This window comes from Salvelinus sp. IW2-2015, linkage group LG26, assembly GCF_002910315.2.
Source record: "Salvelinus sp. IW2-2015 linkage group LG26, ASM291031v2, whole genome shotgun sequence".
NCBI lineage: Eukaryota > Metazoa > Chordata > Actinopteri > Salmoniformes > Salmonidae > Salvelinus > Salvelinus sp. IW2-2015.
In genome coordinates, this window is record NC_036866.1 from 38,875,424 (window position 1) to 38,896,271 (window position 20,848).

General features: G+C 40.5%; 1 protein-coding gene and 1 non-coding gene across 2 annotated transcripts in view; both read left to right on the plus strand.

Annotated features, from left to right (window-relative positions):
* Positions 1-409: 409 nt before the first annotated feature.
* vac14 (vac14 homolog (S. cerevisiae)) overlaps positions 410-20,848 on the plus strand; it is a 28,032-nt gene continuing 7,593 nt past the window's right edge. Inside the window, exons 1-10 of the mRNA XM_023971575.2 lie at positions 410-827; positions 1,573-1,723; positions 1,948-2,115; positions 2,187-2,249; positions 2,467-2,574; positions 2,855-2,964; positions 3,066-3,187; positions 5,474-5,611; positions 5,847-5,990; positions 9,810-9,873. Coding sequence (XP_023827343.1) covers positions 724-827; positions 1,573-1,723; positions 1,948-2,115; positions 2,187-2,249; positions 2,467-2,574; positions 2,855-2,964; positions 3,066-3,187; positions 5,474-5,611; positions 5,847-5,990; positions 9,810-9,873 — 1,172 coding nt within the window. The 5' untranslated portion in view covers positions 410-723. The remainder of the gene's footprint in view (positions 828-1,572; positions 1,724-1,947; positions 2,116-2,186; positions 2,250-2,466; positions 2,575-2,854; positions 2,965-3,065; positions 3,188-5,473; positions 5,612-5,846; positions 5,991-9,809; positions 9,874-20,848) is intronic.
* Positions 9,389-9,459, plus strand: trnag-gcc (transfer RNA glycine (anticodon GCC)). Its single transcript has one exon. It is a non-coding gene; the product is annotated as a tRNA-Gly (tRNA).

Below are 20,848 nucleotides of genomic sequence, written 5' to 3' on the forward strand. Positions count from 1 at the left end.
GCAACAGTGATAATTTATTTCCCACAAGTGATGTCCCATTCCAAATGTAATAATTGACATATCTGTTGATTACCGTGTGCGTTATGTAGACGTCATTCTGGCGATACGTTCATTGCGGTTGAACGTTTGCTACGTTCCCGAACGGTTTTTACTGAACGACACATTTCCCCAAACGTTTCTGTACGTTCTTAACAGACATTGTGCGTTTTGTTCCGTTTGGGTGTAGCTCGAAGCAATTAGTGACGTTTTTAAATGGCAGTGGTGCACTTTTAAATCAAACCCAACCCCTCCCCGTTTTTCAGCTGATCTTTAGCACGTTTCCGTTTAATTGAACGTTCCACTACGTTTTTTCGTGCTGATGTTAAAGCTCCCCTCCCCTCGCGTTCATTTGCACGTGACGTTCAAAACAGATCTTCAGATCGGTGCTTGACTAACCGCCCTTCAAGGAAGTCATGTGAGCCAGGAAATATGGCTACATGAGCAAGTCTATTAGGACCGATCGCTGCATATTGTCAATAGGTATCTTTGCGACGATCATCTTGCCACGCTCCGTCGTGACAGGTTATCCCAGGCTTCGAAGCCTGCTATTCCCAGGTTTGGTATCGGGGGTTGTTTTCTTTAAGTGATTTGCGTCGTTATTGGAATAGTTTAGGGCGAGTTTATGAAACAACGTTCCCCTTATCATTAACCGAACTGTCAAGTTCCCCGCTAAAGCCTCTGAAAATGAACACCGAGAAAGACTTCTCGCCTTTGACCCCAAATATTGTCAGAGCACTCAACGACAAACTGTACGAGAAGAGGAAGGTAGCTGCTCTAGAGATTGAAAAGTGAGTCGTTCTTCTTGCACATCATTCTGGTGAAAGTATTTTGTTTGTAGGGGTTAATATATAGCCTTCCAAAATGACTACTCGTCTGTCTCATGCCTGTACATGACTGGCAGAGTTTGTACGAGTCAGTTAGTGGGAATGGTTTGTACGGTAATGTGACCATCACTTCACACACTCCATATAATTTCAAATAAACTGGGTTTGCACATGGTAAGCAATCTCCTGAGAAACCATGTGAAATGTGATCCACTGCCATCAAATTATCATTTGAAATGCTCTGGATTTTTAAAGTTGAGGCCTTGAAGTGAAATTAAATTAGGAAACCTGCTTTCTTTCAGGCACATGATACTGACTTGTTCTTGTATTTCTATTCTTGGGACATGTAAGATGCATCATGTGACACTAAAGTTAAAATGGGAAAGGATTATAGAGCATTAGGTGGTCCTGCCACAGGCCCCTGATTGGGTTATGTTGCTGCATTGTATGATAAGTTGATGGCTGGAGACAGACTGGGCAGGCTTTGTTCTAGCCAAGTAATAACACTCTTGATTAAACTCATCAATGTCTTTTTATGATTAAGCCAAGTTGATCAGTGGAGGCTATTGTGTTGGGCCAAAGCCTGCATTGCACACCATGTGTATCCCCAGGATTCAACACTACTCTGATTTTTGTGTGTCCTATCTTGCTAGACATTTGTTTCTGTATGTTCATGATCATAACCTTTCTCTGTTGCCTTAATCCACAGACTGGTGAGGGAGTTTGTGGCTCAGAACAACTCTACCCAGATTAGACATGTTATCCAGATACTGGCCTCAGAGTTCGCCCTGTCCCAGCACCCTCACAGCCGCAAAGGAGGCCTCATCGGCCTGGCAGCATGCTCCATTGCCCTGGGAAAGGTAAAGCRTCTGGGCACCCATACACAGATCTTGTTTTGCTGTTTGCTTATCATCCTTATTTTAAAAATCCTTTTGTTAACCCCATTCCAGCAAGTTACAACGTTTGTAAGCGTGTCAACATGTCATGTAAATGCATCTACTTAATATACAAGTTCGAGAAGACTGCATTTAAGTAATTTAAAAAAAAGTTGAGATTGCATCCCTAATGTTGGTGTGTCTTGCAGGACTCCGGGCTGTACCTGAAGGAGCTTATCGAGCCCGTACTCACCTGTTTTAATGATTCAGACAGCAGACTGCGGTACTATGCCTGTGAGGCACTCTACAACATAGTAAAAGTGGCCAGGGGAGCTGTCTTACCCCACTTCAACGTGCTCTTCGATGGCCTCAGCAAGGTAACCAGAGTCTTAATTCTCAGAAGACATGTCTTTAGGCTACCTCTGATGTTGTGTGCTCTCTACTCCAGCTTGCTGCAGATCCTGACCCCAATGTGAAGAGTGGCTCTGAACTCCTTGACAGACTGTTGAAGGTGAGATTCCAGTAACAAAACATGTTGAGACATCTCCTGGAAGTTTAATGTCAGTTTAGAACGGGCATTGACTAGATGAGGTGGTTAATGATTGATTGTGCTTTCAGTATAGCTGAAGTGACAAACGTAACAAACAGTTATAAATGAACGGCAGCTAAGGTAAGAGATGAGTTGGGTCATGAACCCCCAAAACAATGACCCTTCTCTGCTTTCACAGGACATTGTGACGGAGAGTAACAAGTTTGACCTGGTGGCGTTTGTCCCCCTGCTGCGTGAGAGAATCTACTCCAACAACCAGTATGCCCGTCAATTCATCATATCCTGGGTGAGTAGGGCTTTTACAACCGATTGCCATGTCACATTAAAACTTATGTTATTGATGAGCAGAATAAGACCTGTTTCTATACTTTTACAGCAATATCATTATTCATCACACTTTATTAATGAATATCCATTCTTTAATAGCCATTTAAAGGTTGTTAAAAATGAGTTGTTTTTTTGGCTACCCTATAGCCCACCTAAAAGTGTGTTATGAAAAAATGTTATACACTGGTAGTTGTATTAATAGCAGCTGAGGTTGTTCATCTGGTTCTCCCCTGCTACAGATACTAGTTCTGGAATCTGTTCCGGACATCAACCTCCTGGACTACCTGCCAGAAATCCTTGATGGACTCTTCCAGATCTTAGGGGACAGCAGCAAAGAGATCCGGAGGACGTAAGAACCCTTTATTCCTCTTTTCTCTTCCCACGTCCAAACCCTCTGTTCTCCCCTCAGTCTGCTGTACTCTAGGAAGGAAACTGTTTCTTGTCTTTCAGGTGTGAAGTTGTCTTGGGAGAGTTCCTGAAGGAGATCAAGAAGACTCCCTCTAGTGTCAAGTTTGCAGAGATGGCCAACATCCTGGTCATCCATTGCCAGGTTTCTGATGAGTCCAAACTCAGTAAGTTTCACATTGGGATCCATCCATTAAATCTTTTAGTTAAACTGGTAAAGTGGAATTTCAGGAATAGGTCATTAGATTGATCTGTAAGCAATTGTTAGGGTTTAACACTAACTGCTGGGCCTCGGGACTCCCCTTCAAGTTAATGAGCAGTCATTCTGACTATGACATTCTAACAGTATAATGAATAGATTTCATATATGCTATCGCCCCCAAAAATAATTTGGGTGTTTTTATGAAGGTCTTAGGTATTATTAAAATACAATTTTTATTTCAGATAACACTAGCATTTTAATTAGTTTGTTATTGTAGTCTGTATGTCAACCACAAATTCAAGTGTTCAATTACTTTTTGATTTGTGGAGTGCCTTTGTTACAACCATGAAACAGAAAGCATATGTGTTGGAACAAGGTAACATCTTCTTTTTATAACAATAAAATTACGGGCGGTGACCCGTTCCTGTAGGTTCATGCTCTACAACATTCGCAGAGTACGACCTGTCTCTTATACACATCTAGATGTGTATAAGAGACAGGCCTAGGATAAAGTAATCCTTCTAAACCCCCCCCCTTAAAAGAGTTAGATGCACTATTGTAAAGTGGTTGTTCCACTGGATATCATAAGGTGAATGCACCAATTTGTAAGTCGCTCTGGATAAGAGCGTCTGCTAAATGACTTAAATGACTTAAATGTAAAATAGCCCAGGCACAAAGACACACGGTCAGCAAGACACGTGGTCAAGTGATGACATCAGAAGCCTAAACTAGGGGTACGAACTTTTAAACGTTAAAATTAAGTTGGGATCCTTAATGTTTAGAAAAATCCCTAACCGAAAAACTTTTTTTTTGTTCCCCCCCCCCCCCCCACTTAATTAAAATCACATTTCAGTTATCACAATATTTTCTGTGTTATAGGCAATAAAGGCCTGGGGAATTTGTGTAATTCAAATAAAACCAGAGGAAGAGTTGCACTTTGGGCTACTTGGTGAATTTGCAAGGCATGCAAGACGAGACAGTGTGAGATGCAGATTACCAAAATATATGAGCATGCTTCTCCCCTCTCCCTAACTGGCCTGCCTGCTCTGTCTTTGCTAATGACTCAAGTGTGTCTTCGGTCTGTTGCGTGTAGAATATCCTAGCCTATTCATGGCACAGATGTCTTCGGGCCAGTCTTGCGAGCATGGCGTAGCCTACTCTTAGTTTTTGCCAAATATTAAATTACAGCAGGCTACCGGTAGCCTGTATCGATAATGCTTTTCAGACATAATGGAACGTGGCCCCTTGAAAGGCTATACTAGGTTGTTTAAAAAAAATGCAGAAACACAACCTTATCTGGTGACATGAACTGACATTTTACTTGTCTGTAAAGGAATGCTGTTTTCAAAACGGGACTAAAATCGATCATTAGGCAACCAGAGCTGTCAATCAAATAATCGGGAGCTATTGCGTGCAGCCTGCTTGCCTGAGCATTGACCACTCTACTAAAAAAAGTACTTTAAAGTTTAAAAATTGTGACTTACTAAGACATTTAGTAGAAATAAAACACATCTAGCTACCATACCATAAAACAACAAAGCAGCACATCAATTAGCAATGTTTATTGTTATGGAAAAAATACAGAACATTTTATGCTGGAGCAGAATTATACTGTCTGAAAAGGTACAGACCTGATGTGGCACTTTTTGTCTGAATTTATCAATTGTCTCTATTGACAAGTTACTGTAGCTGTGTTCTATGTCTGTAAAGGGTTGCTGTAGATAACTTAATTGCCCTCCCCAAGCGATCATGGATATGTAATAGGACCATTATTCTGCATTGTAAATTGACATGGAATTTTATAATTGTTTCTTAGCGTTTTAACGGAAAACCGATAAACAGGACCATAGATGGTAGCTGGGCTTAGTGTGTGTAAGAGGAACCCAGCATTGAGCTTTTATCACACTATAAGCATCACAAGGATAGTGTGACTCATTAGCCAATGAGGAAATGAGAACTGATATGCTCTAATGCTGCAATGACATCTGCTATTAATGGCAGGGAGAGCTTGCATTGCTTTGACTATCTTCTTTTTTTWAAAATTGACTGTTTAATTTGTTTTTCCAATCCATTAGACAGAAATATGACTTAGTCACAGTTATCCCTAACAGAATGAAGGTTGAAAGTTCAGGAATGATTTGAAATTCACCTGAAAGTTTAACAAGTTATCACAGAACTATTTCCAAGTTCTCTCTATCTTATCAAAGTCCCCACCTGATCCCAGAATGACTTTCTCTTTCTGTCCTTCTAGCAAATGACCTAATCCAGTTGACAGCCATGACATGGATGAGGGAGTTTATCCAGCTGGCAGGGAGGGTGGTCCTGCCCTACTCCTCTGGCATCCTGACTGCTGTCCTGCCCTGCCTGTCCTATGACGACCGCAAAAAGAGTATCCTTCATCATAAGCTTAGTATAGAAACATCACGGTGTCAGATGGAATGTATAACTTGATGCGTCAGCAAAGAATGGTAACTATTAGGCCTTTATCACAGATCAATGTGGTTGTGTATTGTACTGTATGATAGGAGTAGCACGAGCAAGTGCTCGCTTATATCAAATCTGGTCACCAGATGGTGCCATAGCTCTGTTTCGGGAGGTTTGTATCCTTCACCGATCCTGTCCAGGCACCAAAGAAGCTGCCAGTGCCTGTAACCACAGCCTGATGAAGCTGGTGACCCCTGAAGATGATGAGGATGAAGAGGAAACTGGAAGCGGTGACAGCCAACCCAGAGAAGACAGCCCGCCAAAGACCGAGGGGGACACTAACGGTAAGTTACCACTTGACGCTTCATTTTAAGTTCTGTCCAAATTGGCCTGCATGACAAGGATGGRTGTTAAGTCCAAGGTGAACAGGGAGGAGAATTGAATCATGGCTATTTTATTCCCAAATCCTGTTATTGTTTACAGCAGTTTGCTGTGACTCAATTCGAAAAAGGGGATTTTTTTTTGCCTTCGGTCTGGGCCAGTGTCAAAATGTTGACCTTTTTCTCTTCTGATCACCCTGCTCACTGTCTATTTTGTAGTCATTGTTCTAGTATTGAAAGTACTGAAGTTTCAAATACTGTACAACAATAGTAAAAAAAAAAAAAATGCAGTATTCACTCAGAAATTGAGCTGAAGCGTTGATTGGTTCTGTTTTTTTCCCCTGTGTGGTTGAGCCGCCCCCTGCTGTTTTAATAGCAGGGGGTGGCGCTCGGGGGTTGTAAGTGAGAAAGACACGGAGGAGAACTGACTAGGGTTGTGACGGTCCTGTTGTAAAATCTTAGATGCCTTCTCCTGCCGTTTTTCCCTTGAGCAAGGCACTTAACCCTCTACTACAACTGCTCCCCAGACCCCGTAGTATTGTAGTCCCCTGCTCTGACCTCAGAGGACTGTGGGACATTTGGTGCTTTCAGAAAGTTTTCATACCCCTTATTCCACAGTTTGTTACAGCCTGGTTTCAAAATGGATTCAATTGTTTTTCCTCACATCTCCACACAATACGCCATAATGATAAAGTTAATGCCATGTTTTTTGAAATTTTTGCTAATTAAATACAGATCTCATTTACTTATGTATTCACACCCCTGAGTCCATACATGTTAGAATTAACTTTGGCAGCAATTGCGGTAGATTTGTTTTTTCTTAAGAGCTTTGCACACCTGGATTGTACAATTATTTGCACATTATTATTTTTTTGAGATTCTTCAAGCTCTGTCAAGTGGATTGTTGATTATTGCTATACAGCCATTTAAGTCCTGCCATAGATTTTCAAGACAATTTAAGTAATAACTTTAACTAGGCCTTTCATCAGCATTCATTGTCTTCTTGGTAAGGATCAGTGTATATTTGGCCTTGTGTTTTAGGTGATTGTCCTGCTGAGGGGTACATTTGTCTCCCAGTATCTGTTAAGTAGACTGAACAGGGTTGTCCAGGATTTTGCCTGTGCTTAGCGCTTCATTTTTATGTTTTTTTTTATCCTAAAAAAACTTCCATAGTCCTTACTGATGACAAGCATACACACAACATGATGCAGCCACCACACGCTTGAAAATATGTGGAGTGGTACTCGGTGATGTGTTTTGTTGGATTTGTCCCAAACATAACACTTTGTATTCAAAAATATTTGCCACTTTCTTTGCAGTTTGACTTTATTTCCTTATTGCAAACAGGATGCATGTTTTGGAATATTATTCTGTACAGGCTTCCTTCTCCCTCTGTCATTTTAGGTTAGTATTGTTGCGTAACTACATTGTTGAGCCATCCTAATTGTTCTCCTATCACAGCCATTACATTCTGTTTTATAGTCACCATTGGCCTCATAGTGAAATCCCTGTGCGGTTTCCTTCCTCTCTGGTGACTGAATTGGAAAGGATGCCTGCATTGTTGTATTGATACACCATCCAAAGTGTAATAACTTCACCATGCTCAAAGGGATATTCAATGTCTTTTATTATATATTTATTTTTTTCTCCCATTTACCAGTAGGTGCCTTTTGCGAGTAATTGAAAAACCTCCCTGGTCTTTGGTTGAATCTGTTTTGAAATTCACTGCTCGACTGAAGGCCCTTCAAGATAGTTGTATGTGTGTGTGGTACAGAGATGAGGTAGTCATGTGCCTTGCCATAACAAAGGGGTTGAGTACTTATTGACTTTTTTCATTTTGACATTGGTTATTGTGTGTAGGCCAGTGAAAAAAAAGATCTGGTTTTAAATTGGGAGTGGCTCCTAATCCGTGCCCAGATTTTTTTTATTTCTGAGGCTCCGTATCCGTGAGTGAGAATTCTCGCGGTATCTCGTGGGAATTTGGGACATCAGTCAACATGCCGAAACTGGATTAGATGCAGCTAGTTAGATCAGAGTTAAATGCCAAAACGATGATATTTGCGATGTTGCGAAGTAAAAAAAAAAAAAAAAAGAAAAAAAAAACAGCAATAGCCACTACAATGTCAAAACATGATTTTGGTGCTGAGTTCAGTACCATTTGCATGATTTTGTGGACCCGTGACTGATGTATCGTCATTTGCTAGCTAGCCAGCATTAGCTAGCAAGCTGTAGTCCAATACTATCCATGTGCATTTCTATTTACATTTAAGTCATTTAGCAGACGCTCTTATCCAGAGCGACTTATGCGTGACTCTCATAAATACTGTCACATATCCTGCTCTATTTATCTGGGTACATTGGTTATTTGGTGTCTTTACATACATACATACATACATACATACATACATACATACATACATACATACATACATACATACATACATACATACATACATACATACATACATACATGCATACCAATATCTGTCTTTCTGTATTTATTTGTCCAATTTGTTTATGGTTGAAAGTGCTTTCTGTACAGATTGGAGCTAATCATATTCAGAAATACACCCAATAATATCCACATCTGTGACCTTATCAAATGGTTCCTTGCTTGTAGCTGTGCTACAGAGCTATGCTATAGAAATTGTGCCTCTTTTTAGCCTGATAAGAATTGTATTTGACATAAATCACTGACAGCATTTGGAGTGAATATACCTAAAAAAAGGTATTATGCATTGACTGGGAAACGAACCCAGGCCGCCCAGCTCCTGCACAGCAGGCAAGAATTGTACCACTGAACCACCCATGCCTAGATGGGAGTAGGGTGTATCCTGCTCTTTTGAACGAGGCCGAGAGCCACGTCACTAAGGGGTTGGCCGGAGAGGGGAGTACTGCCTCGGGTAAACTGAGGGAAGGAGGGTGATGAGTCATTCTTCTCCTAATGCGCTCTGAGCCATACCCTCCCCCGCCTCCACATGTTGGTTTGGTCTGCCCGCCAGCTATGGTGAGTGAGGGTAAGTGGCACATGAAGAATGCACCATGAGCAGCCATTAGCCAGTTATCACGTTAGGCTACTGGTAACTAACCCCTGTCCCTGAGATGCACTCCCTGAGTATTTAAGKTACTCATAAAGTCAGTGAGACTCCAGGGGTCTGATCTCAATGTACCTGTGTTATACATGGTCATTCAGTCTGAGTCTCTGTGCTGAGAAAGTCCTCCGTCCTGCTTTGAGACACGCTCAGTCACTTGTTTGCTGTGCTCCTCCCCTTCACTCTGGTTGGCGGCCACTCTCCGGCTGGATTATTTTGTGGAATGCAGTTCCTTTTTAAGCCATAAGCAGGGAAATTCTAGCATGTAAAGCATTGGTGGTTCAGTGGTAGAATTCTCGCCTGCCACGCGGGAGGCCCGGGTTCGATTCCCGGCCAATGCATGCATTTCCTTTTGCGCTGGTAGTGGATTTGTATAAATGGGTTACACATTTGGCATTGCTATGACTTGTACCGTGAACATATTCAATTAAAGTTACAATGCATTTCCCCACAGAATTGTCTAGCTTGTCCTCTGATGGTTTTCCAGTGCACAATATTTATAGGCTACAGTAAATACATTGCTCTCGATCATTCAATGCGATCACGGGCAACAATCAATGTATAATTTACACGTAGTGGTGCACCCAGTATTAACATTGGCTACTATTTAGCTTGAAAGGGTTTTTTGTCCTCTTTGTTCGCTTGAAAGGGTTTTTTGATGGCTCTGACTCTAAACAACCTCTGATTTCAGATATGCTCAACGCGTCACAGGAGTCTGTGGGTTTCAGCAACATCTGCTTCTTCACTCCCACAAGGTATGTGCTAAGTGATTTGAATTGTGCAGTTAGTAATTAGCAGAGGTGTGGACTCGTCACATGACTTGGACTCTAGTCTGACTCAAGGTCACAAATTTGACTTCAGGCTCGACTTGATAAATAAAATGGCTTGACTTGGAGCCTCAAGACTCAACTTGAAATTATCTGGCCAGGTTTTGTCACTCATTTTGTGGCTCTCACACAACCAGAGACAGCCGCAGCATCGACTTGCAAAAAACAATTGTGTAACTGATGGGCTAGTTTTTAAAGTGAGGTTTAAACTGAATGGGGGGGAAAGTATTTTTTTTAATAGTCTACATATAGCCTACCATTTTATATATTTGCCTATTTATTTACGACCTCCGAGACATCAAACATGCAAAAGGATGCTATACATTTCAGTAATTTAGCAGACACTCTTAACCTTAATTGCTCCTGTAAGTCACTCTGGATAAGTGTCTTGCTCAATGGCACATCGACAGATTGTTCACCTAGTCTGCTCGGAGATTCAAACCAACGACCTTCCAGTTACTGGCCCAACTCTCTTAACCGCTAGGCTACCTGCCAAGGTGGAATTCTATTACACCGGGCTCCTACACTCCACTGATGTGTCAGGGCTTGCAGAAGATAATGGATTACAAAGGGATACCCAGCCGTGAGATGCCCAAATGAGCTAAATGCCTTATACTTGCTTCAAGGAAAACAGTCCTGCATGAAAGTCCATGTTCTGCTGACTGTGTGATCTCTCTCCGTTCCCGATGTGAGTAAAGCTTTTAAACAGGTTAACACTCGCAAGTCCGCCGGGCCAGACGGAATACCAGGACTCGTTCTCAGAGCATGCGTAGACCAGCTGGCAAGTGTCTTCACGGACATTTTCAATCTTTATTTATTTATTTAACTATTCAAGTCAGTTAAGAACAAATTCTTAATTACAATGACGGCCTACCCCGGCCAAAACCGGATGACGCTGGGCCAATTGTGCGCCACCCTATGGGACTACCAATCATGGCCGGATGTGATATAGCCTGGATTCGAACCAGGGACTGTAGTGACGCCTCTTGCACTGAGATGCATTGCCTTAGACCGCTGCACCACTCGGGAGCAAATGACTATTGCCCTGTAGCACTTTCATCTGTAATTATAAAGTGCTTTGAAAGGCTGGTCATCACACACACACACACACACCATCATCTCAGACACCCTGGACCCGCTCTAATTCGCATACCGCCTCAACAGATCCACAGATGATGCAATCTCAATTGCTTTCACACTGCCCTCGCCCACCTGGACAAGAGGGGAGATAGTTGTGAGAATGCTGTTCATTTGAGCCGGGACAATACCAGTATCGCAATATTTATTTTTCTTCAAAAAATGTGAACACAAAGCAACCACACTCTTGGCTCCTTTAAAAACCTACTGTATGTAAAATACTGTGTGCTATAGCATGGAAAATAAATAACTGACTCTGGATGGCAACATGATGTTTGTCCAAAATTCAGGCTTTTTCCCTAAAGGTAAATCCGCTTCGTGTTTTGTTTCCTTGCCATGGTACTAATGAGTATCACGATACTGGTCCCGGTCCTAATGTTCATAGACTATAGCTCAGCATTCAACTCTATACTTCCCTCCAAGTTCTAATGCCTAGTCACTTTACCCTGCCTTTATGTACATATCTACCTCAAATACCTTGTACTCCTGCGTGTGTGTGTAAACTCAGCAAAAAAAGAAACGTCCCTTTTTCAGGACCCTGAAAAACTTCACAGATCTTCATTGTAAACGGTTTAAACACTGTTTCCCATGCTTGTTCAATGAACCATAAACAATTAATGAACATGCACCTGTGGAACAGWCYTTAASACACTAACAGCTTACAGACGGTAGGCAATTAAGGTCACAGTTATGAAAACTTAGGACACTAAAGAGGCCTTTCTACTGACTCTGAAAAACACCAAAAGAAAGATGCCCTGCTCATCTGCCGTATACGCGTGAACGTGCCTTAGGCATGCTGCAAGGAGGCATGAGGACTGCAGATGTGGCCAGGGCAATAAATTGCAATGTCCGTACTGTGAGACTAAGACGGCGCTACAGGGAGACAGGACGGACAGCTGATCATCCTCAGTGGCAAACCACGTGTACACACACCTGCACGGGATTGGTACATCCAAACATCACACCTGCCGGTACAGGATGGCAACAACGTTCTGTGAGTGATTTCCTGCAAGATAGGAATGTCAGTGTTCTGCCATGGCCAGCGAAGAGCCCGGCTCTCAATCCCATTGAGCACGTCTGGGACCTGTTGGATCGGGAGGGTGAGGGCTAGGGCCATTCCCCCTCAGAAATGTCCGGGAACTTGCAGGTGCCTTGGTGGAAGAGTGGGGTAACATCTCACAGCAAGAACTAGATAATCTGGTGCAGTCCATAAGGAGGAGATGCACTGCAGTGCTTAATGCAGCTGGTGGCCACCAGATACTGACTGTTACTTTTGACCCCCCCCTTTGTTCAGGGACACATTATTCAATTTCTGTTCGTCACATGTCTGTGGAACTTGTTCAGTTTGTCTCAGTAGTTTAATTTTATGTTCATACAAATATTTACACATGTTAAGTGTGCTGAAAATAAACGCAGTTGACCGTGAGGACATTTTCTTTTTTTGCTGAGTTTATAGACACACACACACTACCGTTCAAAGGTTTGGGGTCAATTAGAAATGCCCTTGTTTTTCAAAGAAAAGCACTTAAAATATCAAATTGATCAGAAATACAGTGTAGACATTTAATGTAGTAAATGACTATTGTAGCTGGAAACACCTGATTTTTAATGGAATATCTACATAGCCGTACAGAGGCAAGTTTATCATTTTAAAAGGCTAATTGATCATTAGAAAACCCTTTTGCAATTATCTTAGCACAGCTGAAAACTGTTGTGCTGATTTAAAGAAGCAATACAACTTATTTTAGACTAGTTGAGTAGCTGTAACATCAGCATTTGTGGGTTTGATTACAGGCTCAAAGTGGCCAGAAACAAAGCACTTTCTTCTGAAACTCGTCAGTCTATTCATGTTCTGAGAAATGAAGGCTATTCCATGCGAGAAATTGCCAAGAAACTGAAGATCTCGTACATTGCTGTGTACTACTCCACATAACAGTGCAAACTGGCTCTAACCAGAATGGAAAGAGGAGTGGGAGGCCCCGGAGGACAAGTATATTAGTGTCTAGTTTGAGAGACTCCTCAAGTCCTCAACTGGCAGCTTCATTAAATAGTACCCGCAAAACACTAGTCTCAACGTCAACATTGAAGAGGCGACCCCGGTATGCTCGCCTTCTAGGCAGAAGCATGTGACATAACATTTTATTTGATCGGGTTTCTAATATAGGCCTACAGTATTGTACTAATTTGTCTCAAGCATGCCTGTGCTTCAGAATCCAAAAATTGTGCATCTTGATTTGTTAACTTCTTTCGGATCACCTCGACAACATCCGGTGAAATTGCAGAGCGCCAAATTCAAATTAAATTACTATAAAGATTTAACTTTCATAAAATCACAAGTGCAATACATCAAAATAAAGCTTAACTTGTTGTTAATCCAGCCGCCGTGTCAGCTTTCAAAATGGCTTTATGGCGAAAGCAAACCATGCGATTATCTGAGGACAGCACCCCGCATACCAACACATGAAAAACAATTTTTCAACCAGGCAGGTGCGACACGAAAGTCAGAAATAGCGATTATTTAAAGAAATGCCTTACCTTTGAATATCTTCTTCTGTTGGCACTCAAAGGTCCCAGAAACATCACAAATGGTCCTTTTTGTTCGATAAATTCCTTATTTATATCCCCAAAATGTCAATTTATTTGGTGTGTTTGATTCAGAAATGCACCGGTTCCAACTCGCCCAACATGACTACAAAGTATATAATAAGTTACCTGTAAACTTGGTTCAAACAATGTTCCTAATCCAACCTTAGATATCCTAAAATGTAAATAATCTATCAAATTTATGACGGAATATACTGTGTTCAATAGCGGATAAAAACAACATGGCGCAAGCTCCTGGTCACGCGCACCAAACAGAGTCCACTTGGCTTGACACTCACAATGAACAGCCCTACTTCTTCATTTCTCAAAAGAAAAACATCAACCAATTTCTAAAGACTGTTGACATCTAGTGGAAGCCATAGGAACTGCAACCAGGTTCCTCATAAATATAGTTTCCCATAGAAAACAAATTGAAAACACTGACCTCAATGTTTTTCCCCTGGATGGTTTGTACTCGGGGTTTCGCCTGCCAAAAGTTATGTTATACTCACAGACAATTTTAACAGTTTTAGAAACTTTAGAGTGTTTTCTATCAATTATATGCATATCCTAGCTTCTGGGCCTGAGAAACAGGCAGTTTACTTTGGGCACGCTTTTCATCCGGATGGAAAAATACAGCCCCCTATCCCAATGAAGTTAACCAATGAGAGGTCATCAGCATTGGTGAGCAAAGGTGGGCTTGCATATCCAGAGATTAGTGACCAGAAAGCACTTGCTTAATTTCCTCTGGTTTTGCCTGACAAAAACCGAGTAGGCCTACGTTTATATTATACTACTGGGGCATCTTTGCCAGAACAATAATAGGCTACCTTGTGATTTTGTTGATTATTTTCATATTTCTGATGGGACTAGTTTGTGGCTACTGGCAATATGTGTAAAGATGGCTGTAACATTGCGCTGCCTTGAATATTATGGGATGAATACCGGGTCAAAGTTTGAGAATCCCTGAGCTAGCGAACAGTGCTGATTTGGTGTACAGCATTAGGATCGGGTGCAGCGCCAACGTCAAATTGTAGGGAGAGTTAATTTCTTATAAATATCCAGCTCCAAAACATTTTGGTAATCAAAAAATTAACTCTTCACTTTGCAAACATACCAGCAATGGGGCATCAGGCAACAATTACTAGCAGAGGCTTAGCTACTGGTCTTTTGGTATGTCGAAATTGATAATTCACTTATGAAGCTGACATTTTGAATTTTTTWAAATGTAATTATTACAATCAATGTGTTATAGACAAAGTAATGAAATGTTCTGTCTGGTACCCTCAAATAAAGATTGGTAGTTGAACTAGTCATGGCATGTATAAAACATTTTTTTTTTTACTTGACTCGAGACTCGGCCTGTTCTACTTGGAACTCGACTGGAGACTCGGACCTTGAGACTTGCTTGCGACTGGAATAATAGTGACTTAGTCCCACCTCTGGTAATTAGACATTTGATCAGTTTCATCAATTTATATTTCAAAGTGCTGTTTGATTGTCAGACTGTCCTCCGCAGCTGTATTAGTTGTAAATGGTGAGATTTTAATTAACCATATGTATTTGTATTTCAAATGTACATCTTCCCTGTGGGCATCCCAATATTCACTGGCAGCATGTTCAGAATGAATGCAGATGTCCTAGAAAATAAAATATATCCAGATTGGTCTTAATAGTAATATGCCATTTAGCAGACACTTTTTAATCTGAAGTGATTTAGTCATGCATTCATTTTTTACGTATTGGTGGCCATGGCAACCAGCTGGAATGATTTCCCTTTGCTCGGTGTGCCCCCACTTGGCCTGCATTTAGCATTCATATGTGATTAACCACAAGTTAGCTTTCTCTTCCCTATGAGACCTCGTAAGAAGTTCCAAAGACCCTTGTTCTGCTCCACTGTGTCCACGGTGACATATCGCCCTGGCCTGAAGAGTACCACAGTCCACCTCCAACTATCCAAGTACTTAGACAACCCTTAGGATGTAGTCTATAAAACCGTTAGGATGTATCCCATACAACCCATCACATATTCAGTCAGGTCCATAATTATTGGCACCCTTGATAAAAATGAATCAAAATGCTGTACAAAATAAATTATACAAATACTGGGCTATATTGTATGCTTAAAAAATGTGGGACATTATTAAGTCAGATGACATGAACTTTTTGACCATGCACACCAGTGGTGGGTTTGGTGTTGAAAAACAGTAGCATATGTGACTTAAGGAAACTAGGCGTATGTCGCACGTCACAGGAGAGGTATCAATGCGTTTTTTGGCAAATGCCTTCTGGAACGTGAACTTTCATGTSCCAAGTAGCATGCTTCTGTCTAACATTAGCTGCTCAGTATGTGTAGGTAAACCTTTCTAATGATGCCTTTTTGAAAGATATCACGAAGAACTGTAAGTGTTACAAATCTCCACTTTCTGGAGGACCGAGTTTTGAAATCAGTGGAATGCCCAGTGGAAGCAGAGTATGATATGTAAGGAGATGGAGAAAATTCTGACGTTTGATTGCAAATATGCGGAGGGAGAACACACAGAAGGCTGTTGTATAAAAACAATGGATTACATCTTCAAACTGGATTACATCTTCAAACTAAGGGCAACCATGGCATCCGTGACAGAGGGAGAAGCGTTCATCCATGTATACGGTGAAGAGTCTAGCTAGCGAGCGTTGGAAGTTAAAGCGTACTGTTAGCTAGCTAATGTTAGCTGGCTGGCTCGCTAACGTTACGTGTATGATCTGTGTAGTAATATTGTTCGTATCTCAGAAAGCCATTTGCATTACTAGTTATAGCCCAATGCTAGCTAACATTGAACCTAATTGGTTAGCTTCACCTACCTGCAGATTAATCCACGGTAGTAACATGAGTTGGGATAATGGGTAATTGTTTAGCTAGCTAGCGAAGACTCCACTACACAAGTAACCCTTTCACTGTACCGTTTACACCTTCTGTATCCTGTGCATGTGATAKATTTTGATTTTATTTGATATAGTGTGTGTTTACCAGAGACTAATGTGAAGAACATGACTTGCACCAAATTCAAATTAGGATATAATGTTAGGCCAACGAGACAGTGTCCAAGTTCTAAAATACTCRGGTAGAATGCCCTGCTTTTATTTCGTCACACTCACAGCTGTAAGCTCTTTTCTGTAATTAGTGCGCCACTAACTTCTAAATAATGATCTTGTTGGGAGTTTATTTTCCTCGAATGAATACAAATTAGCTTCTACATTTCTTGCTGTTTGGGGTTTTAGGTTTGGTTTCTGTATAATCACTTTGACATATGCTGATGTAWAAYGGTTTTATAAATAGATGTGATTTGAGCTAAAGTTAATGTTGTCAGCTATGATATGGTCKTTATTTGAKCTGGCTAGCCAGCTAACTTAATGAACCAAAACATTGTTTAGGAAGTTGCTTTTAGTTGCCTGGTTTGCTAGATTGACATATACAAAAATAATTTTTTAAATGGATTGGTTAATTGGTGTTAAAATACACCAGTTATACTACTTTGGACCACCAGGCTGCTGTTGCCATGCAGCCTGTTTTTGTGTTTATACTTTTTCATAACGACAACGAAAAGTTTGCTCTCGGGTGACGATAGAATGTTCATGATTTCACTGTGACAACTGTGTACAGACATGTCGTTAGATGTAGTATAAACCAACCTTTTAATCTTTGGTTGTTTAGTACACTACTGTACTCAATCTGTTTGCACATGTCCTCACCTGACTCCTTTTATTCTAGGAAGGTCTTTCCTATGAAACATGAAGTGCCATTATTTTATATTATGATTTTATTGTAAGAATATAATTGCATTTTCCCGAGCTAGTGTGCACATGTAGCCATTATTGTGTTCAGCTTAAAAAGTGATAATTTAAAACCGGTTATATTTATGATTGAGTTATTTGGCAACAATGATACAAACCTTAATGTCTTATGAAATCAAAACATATGGGCTACATGATTCCACTATATCGATGTAAAAAATGGATAAAAAGGCATACACTATTTGTCGCAGTGTAATTGCCTGTTTCGATTTAAAATGGCCAATTATCAGCTGGGCAGTCTAAACACCACCATTTATATATTTTTATTTCTTTAACCTTTAACTATTCAAGTCAGTTAAGAACAAATAATTATTTACAATGACTGCCAAACCTGGACGATGCTGGGCCAATTGTGCACCGCCCTATGGGACTCCCATTCATGGCCGGATGTGATACAGCCTGGATTCGAAGCAGGGACTGTAGTGACGCCTCTTGCACTGAGATGCAGTGCCTTAGACCGCTGCGCCACTCGGGAGCCCAAAATTTAAGCTTACACACACTTTTTGTTAATGGTCTTTTTTTTTTACTGAAGGCAACAAAAAGCAGCATAGTGACATCAGCATTGCGACTGTAGGCTACTTAGGCTTTCAAATAGGAATTTTCATATATTTTTTCGTTTAAAAGGGGGTTGGTTATTAAGTTCATGTAAAAAATAAAAAAATAAAAATTAAGAATAATAACACAGTAATACATGTAAAGCCAAAGCACATGTGAGGAATAAAAAATACTTATAATTATGTAAATAAAAGTAAAGCACAACGGAAAATAAAACTATTGCGCTCAAAGCCTCTACAGGATCGGCGGGACYGTTGAGCTAATGTAGGCTGTGATTAGCATGAGGTTGTAAGTAACAAGAAAATTTCCCAGGACATAGACATCTATGGGCAGAAAGATTAACAAGAATTTAAGCTAACTGCACTGTCCAATTTACAGTAGCTATTAGTGAAAGAATACCATTCTATTGTTTGAGGAGAGTCCACAGTTATGAACTTACATGTATTAATTAGGCATATTTGGGCAGTCTTGATACAACATTTTGAACAGAAATCAGTCTAAAACAATTGCACATTGCTGCCATCTGGTGGCCAAAATCTACATTGCGCCTGGGCTGGAATAATGCGTTATGGCCTTTCTCTTGCATTTCAAAGATGATGGTGCAAAAAAACGCATGTTTTTTTAAATWAAAAAAATATATTTTACCAGATCTAATGTGTTATTCTCCTACACTAATTTCACATTTCCACAAARGTAAGTGTTTCCTTTCAAATGGTATCAAGAATATGCATATTCTTGCTTCAGGTCCTGAGCTACAGACAGTTACATTTGGGTACGTCATTTTAGGTGAAAATTGAAACAAATGTTCTGCCCATTCGATTTAAGAAACATGGTGTTTCTTAATCGAAACCTTATAGCCTATGATAGTGGACTGAAACAATAGCCGTTATAGGCAACGYGCAGCTTAACTGTCCTGCAATACATTGCCCATCTTTTTATTTTTTGTTAGCTCTGAGTTGTTGCGTGTGTCCTGTTAAAAGTTGTCAAATGGGCTTGACTGACGACACTGTCACACAGTTCTCCCCAGATAGGATATCAGTGAAGTCAGGCACAGGCTTCAGTGTGGCATTGACCGTTTGCAGAACATTGACCTGCCATGACTGATCTAAATGCTTGTGGGCTCGATCGTCAATCAATACCCATCGTATGGCCAGGACCTGCTCCAAAACTCTTTGTTTGGTCCCCCAATGTGTTTTGCAATCCTGCAGAATAAAAATATAAAAAATATTTATTCCCTTGCATTTCATATAATTTGATTTATACAATAAATTAATCTAGGACCAACATTGTAATTGATTTAAATAGCCTAAAATTAATAGAATGAAATGTGCACACCATTCAATTAATAGGACTAATTGTATTTGATTTAAATAGCCAAACATTTWTGGAATGCAATAGGCATAATTCCATATACAGGACACACCTACTCATTCCAGGGTTTCTTTATTTTTACAATTTTCTACGTTGTCGAAGGCCCGGGTTGCGTGTTTTTTTCTGACTTGCAACACCTTCTGTGACTGCCAAATGTAGTTTGTGTCCAAAGCAGTTAAGCCATGGCCAACCCAACTGCCTCACCGCGGCCACAATGTTTGCCCTGTTGTCAGTTGTGCTACAGGACAATTTCTTCTCATCCAATGCCCATTCTGCCAACACGGACCGGAGAGCTTTACTCAGGTTGTCCACAGTATGTTTATCTGGCATATAGGTTGTCTCAAGACAATGGGGCATGAGACCAATCACTGGATATGTAGTGAACAGTCAGGCTCATGTATGGGGTCATGTTTACGCTAGACCAAATATCTGTTGAGAGAAATTGGGTATGTCTCGAGTTCTTGGGGAATTTCTCCCCTCACTTTCTTATACATATTGGGAACAGCCTTTCGTGAAAAGAATGCTCTCGATGGTAACTCATACCGATTGTCCATTTTGCTGCATTAATTCTTTAAATGATTGCTTTAACTGCATGAAAAGGAACCTACTTTTTAAAAAAAAAGGGAGGGCAAAAATATTACATCTTATTTTGCTACARAAGACTGAATCGAACTGGTCGTTCACATGTGCAGAAAGTACCTCATACGTGCGGTAAAATATGATGATGATCTTTGTTATTGGTTATTTTACTTTCACTGGTACTGGGGCCCTTGTTAAGGTCAACAACATCATGAACTTTAACACGTATCAGGACATTTTAGGCAAAAACTTGGTTGCCTCTGCCAGGAGGATGACACTTGTGGACTTGAACCCTATTGAAAACCTGTGCTTTGAATTGAAGAGGGAAGTCCATAAGAGCAGACAAAGGATATCAAGGATCTGGAAAGATTCTGTATGGAGGAATGGTCTAAGATCCCTCCCAATGTGTTCTCCAATCTCATTAAACATTTTAGAAGGGAAGGGTGCTAGAGGATTAAATCATGGTGACAATTTTGCCCCATCTTTTTTAGATTTATTACTACTTGTTAAACCAAATATCTTTGTCTGAGCATTTATGTAATCATAAAATGTCCCAAGTCTTTTTTATTTTTTTCTCAAGGTTGCCAATAATTATGGACCTGACTGTAATTATTATGATGAATATTATTGTATTATAACCCTTAGATTAGTGGTATACTCCATTCAACCTCAAAATGTGGTGTCCTACTCCATACAATGCTTAGATTACAGCAAAGCCCTGAGTACAACCTTTAGTGACGTACTGCTCCTTGCAACCCTTATTATGCATGAAACACATTGAGAATCTCACTGCAGATAGGTACTTATCACAGTGGGAGGCTTTCCTTCTCTTGCTTGAACAAAA